Source organism: Saccostrea cucullata, unplaced genomic scaffold (assembly GCF_032062105.1).
Source record: "Saccostrea cucullata isolate Sc308-1 unplaced genomic scaffold, CSIRO_AGI_Scuc_v1 ctg64, whole genome shotgun sequence".
Taxonomy (NCBI): Eukaryota; Metazoa; Mollusca; class Bivalvia; order Ostreida; family Ostreidae; genus Saccostrea; species Saccostrea cuccullata.
Window position 1 is genome coordinate 54219 of NW_026937285.1, and position 22958 is coordinate 77176.

At 31.8% G+C, this 22958-nt stretch overlaps 3 protein-coding genes across 5 annotated transcripts in view; all 3 read left to right on the forward strand.

Annotated features, from left to right (window-relative positions):
• Positions 1–436: 436 nt before the first annotated feature.
• LOC134247698 (CUB and peptidase domain-containing protein 2-like) lies at positions 437–7411 on the forward strand. Its single transcript, XM_062730030.1, has 6 exons — positions 437–1116; positions 4012–4192; positions 4290–4380; positions 4983–5163; positions 5550–5698; positions 7098–7411. The coding sequence occupies exons 1-6, from the start codon at positions 1056–1058 to the stop codon at positions 7323–7325; spliced, it is 891 nt and encodes a 296-aa protein (XP_062586014.1). The 5' UTR covers positions 437–1055; the 3' UTR covers positions 7326–7411.
• A 1115-nt stretch (positions 7412–8526) lies between these two features.
• On the forward strand, positions 8527–16730 carry LOC134247715 (ATP-binding cassette sub-family B member 6-like). The gene is made up of 18 exons (XM_062730046.1): positions 8527–9091; positions 9187–9316; positions 9401–9584; positions 9769–9882; positions 11183–11285; positions 11467–11556; positions 11720–11841; positions 12238–12347; positions 12550–12615; positions 12839–13053; positions 13357–13420; positions 13692–13777; positions 14029–14086; positions 14335–14439; positions 14565–14739; positions 15261–15373; positions 15564–15727; positions 16053–16730. The coding sequence occupies exons 1-18, from the start codon at positions 8601–8603 to the stop codon at positions 16186–16188; spliced, it is 2526 nt and encodes an 841-aa protein (XP_062586030.1). The 5' UTR covers positions 8527–8600; the 3' UTR covers positions 16189–16730.
• Positions 16731–17142: 412 nt separating this feature from the next.
• The window catches only part of LOC134247716 (deoxynucleoside triphosphate triphosphohydrolase SAMHD1-like), a 39028-nt gene continuing 33212 nt past the window's right edge, over positions 17143–22958 (forward strand). For 2 of the 3 annotated variants that reach the window (XM_062730048.1, XM_062730047.1), the window contains exon 1: positions 17143–17191. The gene's annotated coding sequence lies outside the window, so the exon portion shown is untranslated. The remainder of the gene's footprint in view (positions 17192–22958) is intronic. The other variant, XM_062730049.1, reaches the window with a different exon arrangement.

Here is a 22958-nt window from a genome sequence, read left to right on the forward strand (position 1 = left end):
TCCCTTTATTCTAATATGAAAACTATTAGAGGGGGATTGCAAGCAAGCAATTTAATTAAAACCAGACTTCTTAGATCCACGTATTCACTCTACGAAAGTGCCAAATTTATATCTGCTCTGCTTATGCATGCACCTTTATATAAAAAGTATTCAAGTTTATTGCAAAATTCAGTGTAATATAAAAAAAATATACCAAGCCAGGTGAATTTTATTGGGAAAAACAAAATGATAAAAAAACACAGAAAAGTCACTTAAGCTGAATTTTACCATTTTGCTTTTCATCACAAAATTCCTCTTACTTGGTATGATTTTCTTAAGTTTTTATTACACTTTTAGCACCAAGCTAACATATTCTGAAGTTTGTTTTCATCTGTAAACCTTTACTGAGTTTGATTTGTCCACATTTGTAATTTATTGAAGTATTAACTATAATTTGTTCCAAGTCTTTTTCATTTTCCAAATCTAAGGAGAAAAAATTCAAACAATTATTCACTTTTCTAAACCATCGGCATGATATTGTCTCCTCCAAAGAAAAAAAATGTTTGTATCATCTGTCCTTAAATTCAAGTTCAAATACACTAGAAGTGAATTTCAGTGGAACCTTCTGAACAACTATCTGGTATTAGTTTCTTTGACCCTCCCCTAATTGACGTTGGGAATAGTTGTTATTGGCATATATTAATTCTTGAAGGCAGCTGAGGTTTCAATGTGGAAAACGGAATACATATCGATAATTGAAATATCTAATCTAGGACTGATGCTACTTTTGGAAACACTCGACTTCATAATCTCCTTAACAATGTCATTTTCCATGAGCCATTCTAAATTTAGAATCCGAATCTATCAAAGTTATTGCCTTGCATTCACTCTTTTCATCTGTCTATGGGTTTCGGACAATATTTTACGTATTTTGTGGTTAACCAGAATTTTTTTTTACCTTCTTTGCGTTATAAAGGTAATTCATTGGTATTTGGTAATCCCTAAGAAAATGGCGGGAATCAGATACAGAAAGTATAAATATATCATCCGGCAAGAGTTTCTTAGTTTGTTTGGAAATGGCATCCTATCTTCAATTAACAAGTCTCTACTGTGTTTTATTTAACATTCTAGGGTTTGGTAAGTACTAGCTGACTTATTCTGCCCTATTTTTACTTTGCTAATCATTTTTCATTTGTAAATATTTTCTTAAAAGTGGAAAGAGAAAATAACTTAATATTCCATTATTTATTTCCATTGACAGGGTATGTACAATTTCAGTAAGATTTGAATAAGTCTGAACAAAGTTATTCATTTTTAGCTCACCTCAACGAAGTTGGGGGGAGCTTATGTGATACCCTCGGCGTCGGCGTCGGTGTCGGCGTCGGCGTCCCAGGTTAAGGTTAAGTTTTTTGGAGCAGTTTTCTTTTTAATTACTTCTGTGTCCTATACTGATTAGACATGCATGGAAAATGGTTTTAGTGTGTTTTATTGTACCAGACAAAGTTTCAGATGCTGCAATTTCAGCAAAGGAATTACCAGGTTAATGTTTTTGGAGCAGGTTAACATTTTTGGTGCAGTTTTTGGTGTGGGTTTCATTTCCAAGTAACTATCAGGCCTATGTTGACCAAACTTGCATGGATGATACATCTAAGGATGCATACTACCGGGATTGCTTCGGATGCTGAAACCCACATTTTCCGGTTGAGTGAACAGGTTAAAGTTTTTGGTGTAGGTTTCATTTCCAAGTAACTATAAGCCCTATGTTGACCAAACTTGCATGGATGATACATCTAAGGATGCATACTACCGGGCTTGCTTCAGATGCTGAATCTGACCTACATTTTCCGGTTGAGTGAACAGGTTAAAGTTTTTGGTGTAGGTTTATTTCCAAGTAACTATAAGCCCTATGTTGACCAAACTTGCATGGATGATTTAAGGATGCATACTACCGGGCCTGCTTCGGATGCTGAATCTGACCTACATTTTCCGGTTGAGTGAACAGGTTAAAGTTTTTGGTGCAGGTTTCATTTCCAAGTAACTATAAGCCCTATGTTGACCAAACTTGCATGGATGATACATCTAAGGATGCATAAATTGCTTCGGATGCTGAATCTGACCTACAATTTCCGGTTGAGTGAACAGGTTAAAGTTTTTGGTGCAGGTTTCATTTGCAAGTAACTTTAAGCCCTATGTTGACCAAACTTGCATGGATGATATAAGGATGCACACTACCAGGCTTGCTTCGGATGCTGAATCTGACCTACATTTTCCGGTTGAGTGAATGGTTAAAATTTTTTGGTGCAGGTTTCATTTCCAAGGAACTATGAGTTCTTTAATGACCAGTCTTGCATAGATGATACATCTAAGGATGCATACTTCCAGGCTTGCTTCGGAAGCTGAATCTGACCTACTTTTTGTGGATGAGTGAAAATGTTAGTTTTAATGCATGTTTCATTTCCAATAAACTATGAGCCCTATAATGAGCAAACTTGCATGGATGATACATCTAAGGATGCACACTAATGGACTTGCTTCGGATGCTGAATTGGACATACATTTTTCAGATAATAGACAAGGTAAAAGTTATGGTTGCAGGTCTATTACCAAAAACTATAAGGCTTATATAACATTGTATAAACCAAACTTTCACAAATGCTGCATCAAGAGATGAAAACTCTCAAATTTGCTTCAGATGCTGGATTTTCATTACATTTTCATGAAGAAGAAGTAGTTTAAATTTTTTATGTAGGTCTATTTCAAAGTATCAGATCAAAATTGCTTTTAAAAATATTTTCATTTTTGGAATGTATACTTTTTGTTGGTTAATTGTGTGACTTTGCCTTACTTAAAGACAACATTCGTTGAGGTGAGCTCTGTAATCTCTGATTACCTATGTTTCATAAAAGTATTGAGAATTAAAAGTAGTCACAAGAGGAATGGTGATTTTATTTCCTTTCTTAAGGTATACCTTTACTCAGATGACTAAAAATTCCACTGATAAGACCGAAAAACCATCTATTGCACATTGTACACATATGATTTTTGTGTTAAATTTCAATTTCAAATAACTAGGTCAATGACCTCGTTTTCATTTTAGGGGCCCCTGAGTATTTCTCGGGAAATACCTCAATTTTTCACACTATGACCATTTTATTCTTCACTCACAAAATATTACAAGCAACAAAACTCTTTAAATAATGAAATTTTACAGCAGTGGAACAGAGTTGCTCCATATAAAAAAATGAGTAGAGATTGGGCCATAAATGTAATAATTATTACAGTCCGAATTTCCTCTGTCATATTCATATTTTTTCCCTATTTTCAATGAAATATTGCAAAAATCTGACTTATAAGAACTCTAGATTATTTATAGCATAAGGTTACCTTTGTTACCCTCATTCTCAAGTTATCAATATTATATGGGGTCAATGATCAAATTATAGAGATATGTTGACTGCAGAGGATTTTGTACATGTTTTTGAATTTCTTTAGTTCATAGCATTCATTTATTTGAAATAACTTATGAGCTTAAACACATACAAAATTTGCAAAATGATGTCTTAAAAGACATGTAACCTTTACTTTGTGATTAATATTGCAAGAAATAAAAATTTCGACAAAAATGAAAAATTAAAAATTTAGTCCGAATTTCCTCTGCGTAGCCATACATTGAGTTTTGTTCCTGTATATTTTCTTCAAGTACTTACAAATTAAATTTATAAATTGATATTGAGATAAAACTGAGTTATTTTATCCATTTAGGACAATTTTTGATTTAATATATTATACTTTATAAAATTTCCTCTCTGATTTCTGAAACCTGAGTAAACGTCATCCTTAAATTAATACTTCCAGTGAGAAGTTTAATAATTTACAAGCAAGGTTGTGAGGAATAATGGTATACATGCTCTTTCTATAGCATTTTTATAACCTTTTCGCATTCTTTAAATATCATAACTTCAAACTTTTGATTAAAATAAGTTAATTATGATTCGAAGGAACAGCGAAAGTATTTTTATTACCTTTTGTTAGGCCATGGAAAGTCGATTTCTGTCTTGCATCCAAATCGTCTGATCATAGGCGGAAATGACGCAAAGAGATATACGTGGCCTTGGCAAGCTGGGCTTCTGATAGCAGACAACTTTATATGTGGCGGCACTCTAATAGAATATGATGTCGTACTTACTGCTGCTCATTGTCTGTTGGGGAGAAGGTTGGTTAAGAATATTTAAAGAACCCTTTCGTCCAAATTATTTCGAGAATATTTGATAAATTCAATGTTTTCCTTTAAAATAATACTTGTTTTTCAGTATTGATGCCTATAAAGTGGTGGTTGGAGAGTATGACAGGTCAATCGCTGAAGGTGCAGAACAATTCATACAAGTTTCCGGATTTCAAGTTGTAAGTTTCATTCTTTGAATATTTAAGAATAAATTGCATTTAGGATATATGCTACTAAAAGTGAGAAGCATGGATTGGTTTTCTTCTTTTGGACTATTTTAGTTTAATAAGCAGACCCTATCAAATCTCTTAAAATTTAGAAATTAAAGACTTTTTTAGATGGTCAGTTTTGTCCCTTTTTGCCTTCATAGGCCTATTTTAAATGCATAAAATGAAAAAAAAAGTTATGCAGGTATTAACTTACTGTAAAAGTACTTTTTTCCGCGTGGTATTAACTTACGCTATGTACGCGGCCACAAATTTTCGCGGAAATTTGTCCAAGCGTACTTAATATAAATGTAAGGCATAAAGTGACAGTCTAAGAAATCGCGTAATTTTCTACCTGCGGATTAAACGGAAATCGAGATTCCGCGGAAAAAGTACTTCTACAGTATATATTTTTCAAGAATAAACATAAAAAATCATTTGTTCTTTTTCATTATTCAGAAAAAATATATCATATGAGTCTTAAAGAAGATAAAGAGAAAAATAAGAAACGTACATTATTAGTGACAAATAAAATTTGGACAAAATTATCACAATTTTTTTCCTTCATTCAACAGCATCCAGATTTCAAAGGGAACTTTCTCGGTGGATTTGATGTGGCATTGTTGTATTTAGCGAGGAACGCTAGTAATAGCAGAAACGTTAAGACCATTAGGTTAGCGGAAGAGGGAGACATGGAAACATCCAAGATGTCGAAATATAAGTGTTTTATTACAGGATGGGGAGTCAAAAGTGTAGGTAAGATATCATTTTTATGAGGGTTTTAAAGTGTGGGTAAACGCTTGTTTAAAGAAACCCATTATTTGGGAAAAGATCATTTCGTTTCACAGTACTTCCTAATGAGAAAAAATTGTGCTCCTTGTAATGGCTTTCATATTCTTAACTTCATGACCCAGTTTAATCAACTTTTCAAATAGTCTTTTGATCAGAGTACTGTAAGGATGATATATACCTTTAAATATAGACAACAATTTGTTAAATTGCATTTCCAACGACTAAAACATGGTTGTATTGCAAAACTTGTTCCAACTTCATTCTGAAGTAAACAAAACAAAGGTTCATATATTTGTAAAACAAATAAGTTATATCTGAAATATTTTCTTTACATACGTATTTTTTCTTAGATCAAAAAGGAGAATTACTGGCAAATAAACTTCAAGAAGCAGATATTGAAGTCATTAGCATCAAGAAATGCAACTCGAAGCGCTACTGGAATGGGCTTGTGAAAGACACCAATATATGTGCATTTTACAAGAACACTGCAGCGTGCGAGGTAAATTTTGTCCTCTTTCTTTTCTGCACTTAGATGGATACATGGATGGTTAGCCAAATTTTAGATAAGTGGGATAAGCTCAATTTAACATTTGTTAATGTTCGGTTCTGAAAATATAAAGAATATTTTACCAAAGCTAACTAAAGATCATGACGTTAATCGTATTTACGTCAATGAAGCATAAACTACGCCTATAAAGCGTACATTGTATTTTAAGATGGAGAAGTTTTTGACTTTTTGCAAGAGCAAAAATTTTATTTGAATCAAATATAGTTTTTAAAATGATTTTTAAGCTATGGTTATCAACTCTGAGCTTAAATTCAAAAATGCTGATGAATAGCTTAATTACATCAGTTTAACATTGCTTGTGAATAAATCGCTTTTGTCTATGGACAATAACTGAACGGGTTTGAAATACTAAACACCTTGCCATCAGGTTGATTTACAATAAGAATAACATTTTCCATTTTTTTTCATAATCTGTTAAAAGAATGTACATGTAACGGAATAAAATTCAGTAATTCAACTGTAATTCGTAATTTTGCAATTTGTTATTATCTGTTGAATAGACTGCATTATCCTTTGTTGATCTACTCGTTTATAATTGCAGATCTTTGGAGTGATAAATATATCACTTTTCGTCAATACTGAACTAAATTGATGTTCCTTTTCTACGTAGAATTTTTCTCACCGTATTTTGATGTATATTTATCGCTTGTGTGGAACAATTTAATTTATATTAAAGAGGATGAACCCAGAGCAAGATACTAATGCAAAAGAAAAGAATGAGTTGTTACAAGCTTACGGAAAAAATTATAATTTACAAATGTAAAATAAAGTCTATCTGTTATTTTTTTTTTACAAGACACGAAACCATGTGGTTTAAAAATTGCTTATTAATAAGAGCAATGCATTGACCAGCTTTAGCTGTAAAACTGTGTGCGATTATATAAATTCTTTCTCCCACCCCAACCCCTCTGTCATTGGAGACTGTTATGTGCTTTATAGACTTATACAAAATTTTGAATCTTCAAAAAACTTTCACAACATAAATGTGTATGCTGCCGATACCTAATTAATAGTATGTATTTGTATGAGCTCTGGAATACTGTTTACTTTTAGTCTAAAGGGGTTCATATAAACTGTTACTGGTATCGCATTAATTTCTAAACGATAAACTTTTAGACAATAATTTTTTAATCATTAAAAGCTATTTCTTTAGAGACGTGGACAGCGTCTATATCTATTTCTCAAAAAAAGAACAATAAAGGCAACTTATATCCCGTTTATCGCATCTGTTGTACATTGCATTTTATCCTTAACGCATGGCATGCCTTTTTAGTTAATTAAAGAAATCGTTTCACATTCCTGCATCAACATTTATGGTTTGTTATGAAAGGGGGACAGTGGATCACCTCTGGTTTGTAAGTGGAGTGGATCATTTGTTTTGGCGGGTGTCACCTCTTGGGGGTCCAGCACGTGCAGGAATTATCCCACTGTTTTTACCGATGTTGCCAAAGTCAGTTACTGGATTAAAGCCATGGTAAAATCTCGGAGAGAAACACATTGTGCAAAGGAAAACACAACTGCTGTAAATTTTATCTCAAAACTAGGATTTAAAAATTGACATTATGTAAACGTATGTAGAAAGAGATCGAAAACTACGACAATTTTCTCCAGATGAGAAAAGCTGTGAAAGAAAACAATAAACAAGTGACAAAACCCATAGTCTTGTGTATTTTTTTAAATCTCTGCCAGCAGAACCAGAGAGCTTAATGACAATTTAGATAACAACCCCATACTTAATCAAAGATAAAATCCAAATCTTTAGAATGTCCCCACTATATAGGAAGTTCAATACATTTGGGTCAAATATTTTTTAATCACTTGCTTGTCATCGTGACCTTGAATTGTCATAGAAATTAATTTCAAATTTTATAATATAGTTTTATAATGAAACTAATCTTATGAAACTCTAATTATGTTTACTTTTTAGTTAAAATATACACGTGCATGTGGCACCGATAGCTTAGGTTTCTGTTTGATTTGCACGAGTAAACACAGAGTAAGTCTTACAGGTAAAAACAACAGTCATGTGATACGGTGGGAAAAATGTCATGGGTTCAGTTTCTATATATACATGCATATATTGTAGTTTTGAGACCCCTTTTAACTCTTCGACAAAAACGCACATTTAATTACTTTTGGTAACAAATGAATAAATAAAATATAGATACTAAGATGTACTCATGAATGGAAATAGCTTCAATGTTTTTAAACGTTCTCATCCAACTGTGGCGTTAATCCATATCAACAAAATACTTGTACAGACAAAGTCAGAAATATTTATATAATTTTTTTGTGTTTTAAAGTTTGACTAAACTTAAGTAAAACAGGGTTGTTCAATTTACGCTCGTCATATGAACTAAGTAAATACTATTTCAATGACAACTTTATGTGGTTTATGTTGTCCAACATGAATGGGAGAATCTTCAAGGCCGCTCTCGTTGTACGATGGTCATGTGATGGCATTGAGTATCGTTATGTTGTACAAAAAAGTTAGAGTTTATTCTAATCGAAAGAATGATACACTAATGTCAGCACATTAGCTTAAAAGGTAAGGCTAACTTGTTTTTATTTTTAATTCTGAAATTAAAGAAATAGCAAACAAGTATATATTAATTTTTATTTTTCTTCATTATTCAAAATGCTAACTTTTTTATTTTTGAATTCATTTTCAACAAGCAAAAGAAAGAGTTAATCATTTATTGATACATTTCTTTCGCATTTTCTGCTGACGCAATTTTTTTTAATTGTTGGCTATTTTGTATTGTTCACATATTGACCGTATATTTTCAGGCACACGGGATAAAATTCAGTCTTTTATTAATAACTTTTGACCATGTATTATTGTGGAGAATATAATTTTACGGACATCTGGGTGGACAATGGCCTTAACAGGTGTTTTTACGAGACTGTATGGTCCATCATACTAGTAGCATTTATGACCATCGCAGGTTCAGGACAATTAGCAACTTTTACCAAATATGGAAGGAGAATTGAATCAAACTTCAAACCTAGTGCTATTGGAATGGTTCTTCAGATCACGATAATTGTTCTCTTAATGAACGAAGTGATGATTCACGTAATACTTCACGACACTACTATTGGAAACAGGGATTTATCAGGGTTCCATGTTGTGGTATTGTTCAGCATGTTTTACGTTTGGTCCTTCTGTCTGAAACTGATTGTGTTAGAAAGGAATCAGACATTACCCCGATTTGTCAAAGGTCATGGATTTGTGCTACTGATGTTTTGGACTTTGGTTTTTGTCAAAGAGAGTCTGTATTTTGTTTCTTGGAACAGCAAGATATACTGGTGGAATGAAGACACGTAAGAAATTTGGTTTAAATTAAACAATGATTTTAATATTTTATTTATCAATCAACATTGAAGGTATTGGTACATTTGTGTTTTTTGTGTTGCAGTGTCTCCAAAAAAGTGGAATTCGGACTATGGCTTGTCCGGTATATTGGAATAATCTGTTTAATGATTCTTGGCTTCTTGGCCCCAAGTATGCCAAAGAACAGCGCCCACTTAACCACAAGCATTAGAAAGGTATAAAACAAAGTCAACAAATTATAAGTTAAAAAACATCAAAAATACCAGAAAAAACATTTGCAATGGTTTTTTCCTTAATAGGAACCGAAATCAAAGCGAAAAGAATCAAGTTGGGGAAGTTTGATGGATAACATTAAAATGATGATTCCAATTGTTTGGCCGACGGGAAGTATTTGGCGCCAGATGTTGGTGTTGTTCTGTTTCGTCATTCTTGTTTCTGGACGTGTTGTTAACCTTTTTGTTCCCGAATACACAAAACTTATAGGTAAGTAGAATACCAAATCACATAAATTCTACCGTGAAATCTCAAAAGCCTGAGACAGTCAGGAATTCCCGGACCCCGATCAACTTTGCCATGATAATATCCAGATGCACATTTTTAATAAAATGGTTGTGTATTAAAATGACATGATATCTGCTTTTGATTGCAATTTTAATGTTTGTTTCAGTCGACAGTTTGACCCCATATAAGGACGAGTCAGGTCAAGTGATTTCGCCAGTCTTCAGATGGGACTTGATTCTCTTGTATTGTCTACTGCTGTTTATGAGGGGAGGTGGAACAGGTAAAAACCTATACTACGATTTCTTAAAAGATTGTCGCCCGCGTGGTGCAGTGATAAGAACGTCTTCTCTAGAGTCGCGGAGTAAGGAGTTGATTCTTAAGTAGCGGGTTCAACCTCCGGATGAGAATTCATAAACCGAGGTCCCGTGTCGCAGTAGGTGCTGGCACAAAAGATCCCATGTTGCTCAATGGCCCTGAGTGCGTTTAGGTCTAAGCTGGTTAAACAAATTTCGAGAGGGACAGTAAACAACAAACAAACAAACAAACAAAAATAAGATTACAATAAGAGACCAGATTGCAAAGTAATACAGACACATAATAATTTACAATGTTCGGCTCACGCTAGAATGACCAGAGGCTATAGACAGATGATTATGAATGTATTAGTATTTCAAGGCGGCACGATAGAAAATGTTACTTAAATCATGTTTCTGTCTTGTAACATTTATTCTGCATTGTGTTTTTGCACCTTGAAAAGTATTTACATTATCTACGAGATGCACATGAATGACAAGATTTTGCATATGAAGCTACATGAAGTTACAAAATGTAAACAACATTATTCAAAAATGAATCGTAAGATTATAAATAAATTTCCAAGTGAAAGAATAAACATTTTTTTAATTATATAAATATACCGGTTATATACAAAAAAAAAATCATAAATTGTATATTTTGGAAAAAAATATAAACAAATAATTAAACAAAAGATACGACTATGGTGCAATTTTATTAAAGTTTTTAAACTGATGATTGTCATTTCTATTTGTAGAATTTAAACGCTACCTTAATATCCGTATTTTAACCTGTTTTGAAACAATTGAGAATCGAATTAAAAAAAATCAGTTTGATAAAATTGTGTCAAAGACTTAGAAAGATATGTATATGATACTCCTGTGGAAATGGTGATCAATAAAAAAAATTGCCCCCCTCCCCCCCCCCCCCTAAAAAAAAAAAAACTGAAAACTTAGTTTGGAAGAACATAACGGCATTTCGGCTGTTTTCCCCCCTAAAAAATAGGAATGGAAAAAGTGTGCCAAAAGCGACAAAAATCAGATCAAAATTTAAAAATTTAGAAAGGAAGGTGAAAATTTATCGTTGCAACATGATAATCATAATCTTTCAGACTGTTGGAAATGGTATACATGTACATGTATCTGGAATACCTTGCTTATAGTACATACGTTTAAGCATACCTAGAATGAAAAAAAATAAGCAGACAATTTTTTAGTCCCTGATTTTTCTTTGTAGCCATATATGATCGTTCCATCATGATAATTTAAGCATTTTTTCCTTGTCAGGTACAACTGGGTTCCTGAACAATATGCGAGCTTTTCTGTGGATTCCGATTCAGCAATACACGACACGACGGATACAACTTAAATTTTTACGGCATCTTCACAGGTAAATTTTAATTGAACTAGATTAAAATACCCCCCCCCATTAAAAAAATATATGTACCTTAAAATACCAAGAAATTTTATCATAATCATCATAAATGTGATATCAAGTGTCTATTCTTTGAAAATAGTTACATGTAATTTCTTTTAATTTTTTATAAATTTACCAACTGGTTTGGTTTCAGTTTATCTTTGCGCTGGCACTTGGAGAGAAAAACGGGAGAGGTACTGAGGACGATAGACAGAGGGACAACAAGTATTAACAGTTTGTTAGGGTGAGTCAGCCAGCTCCTGTTAGGCCCGATTTATAAGTATCATAAGGATGTACTGCTCATAGCAACAACTTATAAAAAGACAAATACCCCCTTTCTCCACTTTCTTGTCTACCTTTGATGCGTTGTGTTTAGTTTCAGTAAAATTGTTTGGTATTTATTGCAGGTATATATTATTCAACATCTTTCCAACCATTGTGGATGTTATTCTTGCCATTATGTACTTCGTTTTGGCTTTCAACTACATTTTTGGGATCATTACATTTATGTGCATGCTGTTGTATCTAGGTGAGTGACCATAAACAGGAATATCTAGAAACTAAAAGTTGTACATGAACTCATTTATTTTTTATATATGGAACAATTTTTTAAAATTATAATTATTACATTACCAATAAAACACAAAAACAAAATTATTTCTATATTCATATAATGTCAATTTCATTGTTTTAAAGAGATAAAGAAAAAAACATTTTGCGACTTAATACAAGCATTTTCATTACGATAATGCCACTAGAATCACGAAAAAGCGCTACAAGAAATGGACTATTAGTTATACTTTTGGTTTTCTGACATTTACCAAGATCTAAAGATAAATCAACATTAAAAAAAAAATTATTATTATAATACATGTACTTTAGTTTTCCTATAAAAGACAAGTGAATATATTTGTCTTCTCGACAGGTATCACCATTTTGATAACAGAATGGCGTACAAAATACCGACGACTTCAAAACAGGCTTGACAATCAACGAAACCAGACAGCCGTGGATTCCTTGCTGAATTTTGAAACGGTATTGTGTAATAGAAACGCACGTGAATGTATCTTAAGTGCGAGAGAAATGTAATAAAAGCAAAATGATTTTTTCTCTACAAATGATTTGTTCAAGTACAATGAAATTTGATAATTTCTCTTACTGTACCAGTATTTATCAATATGAAATGAAACAAATTGTGTACAAATTATTAACTTCTTGCTATTTTTTGGTTCAAAAGGTGAAATATTATGCAGCTTCAGACTTTGAAATTAGCAGATACGACAAAGCAATTCACAGTTTTCAGGTAAAAGAAAAATCCATTTCCTGTTCTAATTAATTAAATAAAACATTCTTTTGGGTACAAAAGACATAATAAGTATTATTCATGGAGAAGAAAGTTGTGATAACGAAGTTGTTAAAATTTAAAATTCAATTTCTCAGTCATTTTGTGTGTGGAAATACCAGGATTTATCAGAGAAACTCATCTTGTAAAGTGAATAATAGTATTTATCTTTTTCAAAACAAAGGTGGCAGAATTTAAGTCAACTGCTTCCTTAAACTTACTGAGCTGCCTACAGAACATCACAATCACCGTGGGGTTCTGTGTGGGATCCTTATTGTGTGCCTACTGTGTCATTGACGACATTGACGGCCTCAAACTTACTGTAGGAGACTACATCCTGTTTGGAACCTATATCACTCAGTTATATGGTCCGCTGAATTGGATAGGAACATACTACAGGTAATAGAAGTCTTTCTCTACAAGAATAAGTTTATACCGAATGACAAAAAGTTAAAAGTCTATCTTATAGTGTTCTAAAATGCAAAAATATTTTATTTATTTTACTATTTTTTCTTTTTTACAAATTTAGAAGTCTGTAATTTCGTATAACGTGGATGTTTCTCATATTGCAATCTCACACTCTCTCTCTTTCCAAATTTCACTTAACACAAGCGCTCTCCAGATTTGATAATCCATCTTATATCATAAACAAATAGGCATAAACAATTGATATTAATTTTGAATTGCTTTTTATTAACATAGGATGATACAACAGGCCTTCATTGACATGGAAAACATGTTCGAATTGTTGCAAGAAAAGCCTGAGGTATGAATTTGAAAACTGATTAATCTTTTCGTATGTAGCTAAACACATAATTTGAATACATATCATACATACAGAAAGTCTTTTAGGATACAGATATAAATTGTTTACAGATACAGGTATAAATTGTGTTGAAAAAGTATACATTGTGTATCAATCGCAGGAATAAAATCAAATGAAACATGATATACTTCAATGTAGTATGTTGCGGTAAAGTGAAATTGTGGTAAAATAAAATTGTTTTATAGATACAGATATTTATATATATTTTTAGATCACTGACCCAACTGGTGCATCAGATCTTGTGTTACACGGAGGACAGATTGAATTTAGGGACGTCAGTTTTAGCTATATGAAGGAGTAAGAATAAGCAGATTTTTAACCTTTAAGTTAGGGCAAAATTTTTAATTCATACATTGTAGAAGAATAAAAACCATGTGTCTTAGGTTTTATTTAAAAAATGTAATTCATTGGAGGGCTTTCCAAAATCATTGTTGAAAACGAAACGGATATTGCAAAGTTTTCTTGAACACTTTAAAAAAAAATTGTAAAGTAAATTTTTCTTCTACATCGTCAGGCAACTATAATTATTTTAATTTTCTTTTCTATAGGCGTCCTATTTTGAAGAATTTATCCTTTACTGTTCCTGCAGGACAGACCTATGCATTGGTAGGATTACATGTGAAAATTAAATATGGTCCTCTAACTTAACTGAAATGTTTAATTTATTGATTTTTTTTATTATTAAAAAACACATTACTAGTTATTAATTTCTCCTTCAAATGCTCTTTCTTTTGAGAAAAAAAAAACAGGTTCTAAAAATTTTAATGAACTTTTAATTCTTGCAAAAAAGTAGTTTTAAATCGTGTTGCGACTGTATATTTTCTGTTATATTTATGTAATAATTAATTTTCAAGGTTGGTCATTCTGGTAGCGGAAAAAGTACAATTGTTCGACTTTTGTTCCGGTTTTATGATATTCAAAGCGGAGAAATTCTTATTGATGGGCAAGATATTTCACAGGTACTTAAATTTGATCATTGTGATTAAAACCAAATTTTACTAATTGCATTATTCTAACTGTCAACTTCATTTCCAGTTCTAAATTTCAGAAATGTGAAAGCTGATACTCTTTTCTAATTTTCTAGGTCACTCAAGTCTCACTCCAAAAACAGATTGGGGTGGTTCCTCAAGACACAGTTTTGTTCAATCAAGACATCCGGTACAACATTCGCTATGGTAACCAGGATGCAGATGACATCGATGTTTTAGATGCAGCAGAAGCAGCCGACATCCACAACAGGATTCTAAGCTTTCCTGACGGTGAGAAAATTCTCCATAATCATCTGATTGGGAAAAAATTCCAAAAATTAAACATTTATAACCAAGTAATTGTAATTTAGATTGTTCTTTTTTTATTTGAGTGTGTTGGTTATGAAGTTTGAAAACTCTCTCTAGTCCTCATTCTTTCAACACATAAAATTCTACTTAGACTATTGAATTTGCCATTTTGTATGATTACAGTGCATATATGTTTTAAATGATTTAGACTAATAATATAACGAAAAAATATGCAGTGTTTGATGATCATTATTTTTTAAGGCATTAATGATTTAGATCTTTTTCTAATGTCATTTTTAACATTAAATTTTAAGCCATTTGCCTTATTTATGAATGTTCTGATTTTGATTTATTGTCAGCATTTATAATATTACTTAAACAATGGTATAATTGCACAAATTTTGTACGTATGGTTATTCCAATACTTTAATCAACTTACTGACTGACATCTAGCAAATAGATTTTATACTCATACCGTATGTTGGATATTTTCCTAATACCAGGATATGATACGGTGGTTGGAGAGAGGGGATTAAAACTGAGTGGAGGCGAGAAACAAAGAGTCGCCATTGCAAGAACTATACTGAAAAATCCTACAATCGTGCTTCTTGATGAGGTATAGTATTTTATAAAATTAATTATCCTTATCTAATATATCTTTTTTTGAAAAATTCAAATCTTTTCTTTACAAGTCTATACATACCTGACTCTTTTATACTTAAAACGTTATTTGACAGTTTTGAAAACACAAGGAACCATTTTGATTTTTGTATGTTATAGTATACAATGTATTTTACTTTATGTAGGCCACATCAGCTCTTGATACAAGCACAGAGAGATATATTCAAGCCTCTTTGGAGGAAATTTGCCGCAACCGAACTACGATTATCGTAGCTCATCGATTATCGACGATAATACATGCACATCAAATACTGGTGATGAAAGAGGGTGTGATTGTGGAGAAAGGAACGTAGGTTTTAATTTTTTTCTTAAAATTCATGAAATTCTAATCGGTTAACATACAGTAACTATATCTGTAAAGTGAAAGTGAAATGTATATCTGTGTTCAAATACGAAAAAATTAAAGAAAGAGTTTTAATGAATAAAACAAGAATGCAAGATGCGAGAGAAATAAAAATAGAATTTGAAATTTAGGGGTTTAATAGGAGTCGAACCACTAAACAAGACCTGAAAAAATCGTTTTCAATTAATTTAATCCTTAATTCATTTAATTATCTTTCGTTGCTGTCTTCAGAGAAGCATGCGATTTAATTATTAAACATTATTTTTTTCAGCCATAATGAACTTTTGTTACACGGGGGATTTTACAAGGAAATGTGGAAACAACAGTTACAGAGTAACCTTGACAAAGACAATGGGGCATTAAGTTCTACGTCATCAAATGCTTCAGCGGATGACGGTGCGAGTTGATGAAGGCATGAATTAATATTGATCTCGTGTTGTTTTTTTACCTGTGAATCGGCTGGATGGCCAGAAAATGTGAAGAGATAATCAATGCATTTTTACATGATACATTTTGTATCATTTAACTTTATATGATACATAGAAGAACGTTTTGAGAGTGATTAAACATTTATTTTCAAAACAATTTTTAACAGATATCGTCATGTAAAACAAATCATCATTTTTTGTATACATGGCTTTATCTGCCGGATTTACTTTGTATGCAATAATATTCTTATAAAACAACAATTGAATGCGACTGAGTGATAACTGTAGTTGTAATAAGGATTATGTATGTTTATAAGGCTGGTCCTTAGAGTAAGTTTGATAGAATATTTTTTTCACGAATGAAAGTTATTGAATAAAATTAATATTTTGCCTTTAAAATAAAAATTATCAGATTTATTTTAAAATGGAATTGCATCATATGGTAGATAGTTATTGAAATTAGCTTGTTATGATTTGTTGTCAGAGCTTATGACGAAGAAGAATAAAAAATAATTCTATATCTTTGGCGTCTTCATTCATGCTTGGGCTAAACAATAATGAACAGGCAGAGTTATTTTAAAGACGGTTCACCAGAGGTAGTTGATTTAATTAAAATAAAAAATTAAGAGTAGAAAAATCAATAATTGCATTTTAGATGTTAAAAATACATATTTTTTATTTATTGAAATGGAAAAAATAATTTGTACAATTCGTTGATTTACCATCGGTAAATTTCACTTTATCGAATATGTGGATAATAAGATTTATTTATTTAACAATAAAGCCGTTTATTTTAGCTTGAATCATAATTAAGTGTTAATTCTGGATTAATTTTTCTTTCCGGAAATTCTATATAAATCAGCTCTAATAATAGTGTACTTCCTTTTCCAATGATTCAGCAGCTGCAGAAACTGACGCTAAGCAGATAAGATAAAAATTTTCTAAGAAGGAGCTTTTGACAACAGCCAGCTCCAATATTTGTGTATGATTCAGTCTTCAAATAATAACTATTGTAACAGACACCTTACTTCATAACCCTGAGTATATGCCTTTTATGATTCAGTAATATATTTTTTATCAAGGACATTGCAAGGTGAAGCATCCCCTCGCAAATATAAAATCTATTTACAAAGGCATTTGACATCGATCCCGATGCAAGTTACGCCAGTTCTGTTTCACACAGGACATGACCCCCAGCAAACACACCATTGCGTTAATATATTTATTCCAACTTTTTTGCGAGAGGATGAGACAACTTTGTCTCGCTTGTTTTCGTTTTTATTTCATTTGACAAATTATAGATACCCGATTAAGGAAGTAATTTTAATCGAACACAATTTTGATATTTTTAAAAAAATCGATTAACGACTTTCTATTCAATAATGAATAATGAATGTTTTTGGTATTTGAGGAAATCATATGGTGATTGAAGTTTCATTGTGCTCAGAGGGATGTATAATAAAATTCTTGAAATGGATATGTCAGTTAAAACTAAGTCTTGATTACAGATATAAAGACTAGTTTAATTTTTTGAGTATGTTTTCAACATGTTACACTCAAACTACACAATTATTGCTGTTTTTTTTAGGTCAATACAATGATATAGCTATCTTTGAAGTACAATATTCACCTCGCCCTTCGAATAATTTGATATGAAATAAAAGCATTTCATTATTGCATTACTTAAATCGAAAGAAAATATATTACCATCGTTTAATGCGAGAAATATGTCCAATTTAATTTAAAAAAAACTAAGTAATCATAAATTTATCAATATTTCTCAGTGGTCAGGAGTAGATGTTTTTTATCAAGCCACTTTCTTTACACTTCACGCTAGCCCAGGTTTTCTTTTGTGAAGTTAGACCAATCCATCATTTGATATAAAGAGAATAATTTGCAATCTGTATTGTATTACATAAATTGTAATCAATGTAAGTATTCTTAACATTAAATTAGACCACAATAGAGCAATTAAAAACTTTATTGCAAGTACGTATACTTTCCCAGTTTCAGTAACCAAAAATGATTATAGTCCATTATCGGTACTAATTGTCTTTAAATAGTTTTCTTGGGTGAAAAATGAACGCATCTTATCTTAAAATTTGAACTAGATATTTTAAAATCTTCAGGGCAATGCTATTCATGTTATACTGGTATTTGTTGTTATAAGTGCGTTTCTTGTAAATTAAGGGACTTGCACACATATGTTAAATTTTAATTTAAAGGTGCATCCTCAAGTCGTCCTTATTTTCTTTAACAAATTAATAAAAATATATTAAATATACGAATTAAAGTTCAATAAAATAATATCCTGATTATTATGATACTGATAGGTAGTTAAAATAGGGAGAATAAACGGATTTTGTCAAGAAATTCTTTCCTCCTGATTTTATATAGAGAAAATTATTTGAATTTAAAAAGAAATCTTTCTTGTTTTTAAAAATAAGGAAAGCATTCTCTGTATATTTAAATTTGCAAGTACAGTAGTGGGAAATACAGAAAATTTGAGAAAAATTTCCTACAATGAATTAACTTCCTGAACAATAACACCTATAGATACAAAATAAAGTAGTCATTATTTCAAGGCAGTCATACTTTGATTTTGAGTGACTGCCAGTTGTAAACTTTCGGCGGGTAGCTCTATCAATTAAAGCTTTTGATTGTGTTTTATCAACGAATGCGTGTTTCTAGGGGCTGATATATGATAGCTCGGGCTTATATCCCATGTTATGTGATAGTGTTAATACATGATGTGTAATTGAAGTAAATTAAAGCAATTTCGTGAATACTGTGTTCTTACTTATGAATTTAAAACCGATGACTTAAAAATACGAGAAGTCATGTCCTCCACTGTTCCCTTAACAGAATAATTTGAATTAGTAGTGATATCAGTTTTGATTGATTTGTTTCATAACAGCTGTTGGACCTTTGTTTTATACTAAATGCGACTATGGGATGTATACTTTATATACACAACCATTCCCAACGATAAATTAAAGTTCAGGCTTTTTGATATCATTGACAACTGCTTTTTCAATAAAAATTGGACCACGTAAATTTACTTACATGGTCATTGGTCATTTGCAAAATTATTTTGTTAAAGCACGTTCTGATTTCACACACAAGTAGTTTGAAGTTGATATCAAAAAGATGCTTGAGTTACTGATTGACAATATCTGTGTGGTTTTTGGAAGCCATGTCTTCCAACAATCTATTGGAATTCCAATGGGTAGCAATGGCGCTCCGTTATTAGCAGACCTTTTTTGTATTCATATGAAGCAGAATTTGTGCAAAATCTTATGCGTGTAAGGAAGAAAACACTTGCTGTGACCTTCATTTCTATCGTCAAAGTCCCTTACTTATGCAGCAATATACCATTATTTATACACTGAATCGACGACGGATTTTTTTCCGTTATTTCCCTATCATAACAAGGAGTACACGGCGGTTGTGACCTCTCAGCAGGGGATGCTAACTCATCCATGGCACCTGATCCCACCTCTGATGTTTTGGAGGTCCGTTTGCTCCGCTCCTATTTTTTTTTTATTGTTTTATGGACTTTGACATTAGATACCGTTCGTTATCTCCATATCCGTCATCAATACATACATGTAGGGCTCACGGTGCATTGGTGTGACCGATCAAAAAGGGCATCTTACTCCTCCTGGGCAATGGATCCCACCTCTGGAGTTTCCGGGGTCCGTGTTTAAAGCTGAGTATTGTTTCTGATGTTTTGATCGATCACTGTTATTTTCATGCTAAAAATATAACAATAACACAAATGAGGAAATATGTTGTTGAGGCATATTGCAAGGCGGAAAATAATATTGAACTATTTGGAGATGAAATATCAATGTTGCAGGATTTTTTTGGGGGGGATTACCACTCAAGGTATAGTCATAATAACTTACCCCAAGATCATGAACCTGCCTCAGATTTAAATGAAAATTTCAACTTCGTTGCGAGGGGATGAGACACCTTTGTCTCGCTTGGTTTCGTTTCCATTTCATTTAGTAGATAAACGAAACCTGATTAAGGAAGTATTTTTGATCGGACACAATTTTGATATTTTTATTAACGACTGTCTATTCAATAATGAATGAATGTTTTTGGTCTTTGAGGAAATCACATAGTGTAAAATATCTCAATTTCAAGATAAGACGCGTCCCTTTTCCACCCAAGAAATATAAAATACATGGTTACTGTCTTGAAATATAAGCGATATTTTGGCGAGGGTAAGAAAACGTGATAGAAGGCGAGGCTTGCCGAGCCCTCTTACGTTTTCGACCGGAGCCCAAATATCGCTTATATTTCAAGACAGTTGTCATGTATTTTGTTTATCCCGCAAGATATTCTTTACATTTGAACGTCAAAAACTAGCTATTTTCTACACTTACATGTAGTACTGATAATTGAAAATAATCATTTTTTGCTCACTGAAACTGGGAAAGTACTTGCAAATAAAGTTAACAATTACTGTATTGTGGTCTAATTTAATGTTAAGGATATTTCATTTGATTAATATTTGTGTACAGGTTGCAAATTATTCTCTTTATATTAAATGATGGATCAGTCTACTTTCACAGTTTAAGTTATCCAAAGGTTAGTGTGAATTATAAAAAAGTGGCTTGATAAAAAAATCTACTCTTAATATGACCATTGAGAAATATTGATAAATTTATGATTGCTAAGTTTTCTTATTAAATCGGACATATTTCTCGCATTAGCAGATGGTAATATATTGTCTATCGATTTTAGTTATTTAAGGAATTACTGTCTTATTTTTCGATTTCATGATGTGATCAATCGATTGGCTGGCGTGATAATTCGCATAAACGCCAAAGGCGTTTATGCATAAAATTATCACGCAAGCCAATCGATTGATCATCATGAAATTGAAAAATCTGACAGTTATTCCTTATATTTACATGCTCTTGATTCCGTCAATCCACGTGCTGCAAGCCCTGCTTCTGTCTAGCTATTTGTCCAGCAATGCACGTGATTTATTTTAACCGCGCCTTTTGTTGAAACAGTACATTCATGTAGAAATAAAGTACATTAACTATTTTTAATTTTATCTCGGAGAAAGACATTGGAAATGTAAATATTCATTAATAAAATGCTTTTATTTCATATCCAATTAACATGTTCGAAAAAAATACTCAAATGAAGACTAGTCTTTATATCTGTAATCAAGACTTATAATTTTAACTGACGTATCCATTTCAAAAAATTTATACATCCCTGTGTGCTCAATGAAAGATCAATCGGGACTTGCACGCATATGTTACATTTCAATTTAAAAGGTGCATCATCAATGTCAAATTCATTTGAGGTGCCCTACTCTTTTAATTGAGAAGGAAAAAAACACAAAAGCGAAATAGCGTTTGATTACACAATATCCGAGTTTTGTACAACCTTTTTTGGTGTTGTGTGGTGCTCTATCCCTTTAAAATGTAAAGAAGTAAAACAAACCGTCCTTATTTTCTTTAACAAAAGCGAAATAAAATTCAAACAATGCCGTGATTATTTTAATACCGATAGGTAGTAAAATCACTAGTATCAGAATGAAACAGATTTTATCAAGATATTTCTTCTCAAAAATCAAAAACCGATTTAAAATTCAACAAATCGTCCTTGTTTTAAAAAAATAATGAAAACATTCTCTGTAGGGCATTTAAATTTGCAACCATAGATATGGTTTATCCACAAAAAAAACAAAAAAAATTAAGAAATATTTCCTTCAGTGATTTAGCTTTCTAACACTTATACAAATAATGCAGTCATTATTTCAAACAAAGCAATTGAATTCCAATAGTAAACTTTCGATTCTTAATGTTACGTCCTTCAGCTACGTATTGTGTTTCATTTTTGTATGAAATTTTATTTTCTTGCTCAACAAAATCAATGTTTTCGTACAAAAACATAAATGGAACAAAATAAGTAAATAAATATTCATGCTTTTGTCTGTCAAAAATTGTAATGTATTTCAACTTCTGGTTTTGCAAGTCAAGACATGCATAAACATTTCCTCCTACTGCAATTTAATTTAAAGGGGTATTCCTACCTATGCAATTATTCGATAAGATTTACTAACAGCAAGGTCCAGAGAGAGAAACTTGAGTCTGCATTGCAGATATTAGCTCATTTCTGAAAAAAAAAACTTGTACCAAAAAAGGTGAGCTTGTTTTATTGATTTGAAGTAGAAATTACATTTTTGTGACTTAAAACATAAAGAAATTATTTTAAATGAGTACACGGGGTATTTTCATTTTAACTATTTAGATTTTTTTATTTGCAAGCAACCGACCCTGAAGGGGAAATTAAATGCTGTTTTCTACATGCTTAAATGAGTACATGCGCATTTTTCAAAAATAGTATGGTTATTTCCATGCCATTGTATTTGAATCTTTGTAACTGATCTCTGTAGTTCCTAGTTCGATTACCTGTTATGAAAATGTTGTAAATATCATATTTTGAATCTCCTTATTGCATACTTTGAATATTTCAAAGGATTGTCTTAAATAAGGGAATAACTGTCTTATAATTTGGTATTCTCTTATACACAGAACTTACTAAGAAACCTAGTTAACATGAAACGACAAAAAAATTTAAAAAAAAAAGTATTCATCATGCAGCAAAGCTGTATTCTCTGTCTTTCAGTTTTTCAATGATCCTTTATCAGTTTCAATTGAAGTAAATCGTTGTTCTTTTCCTTACCTGGTTCCGTAAGATCGTAACCAAAATAT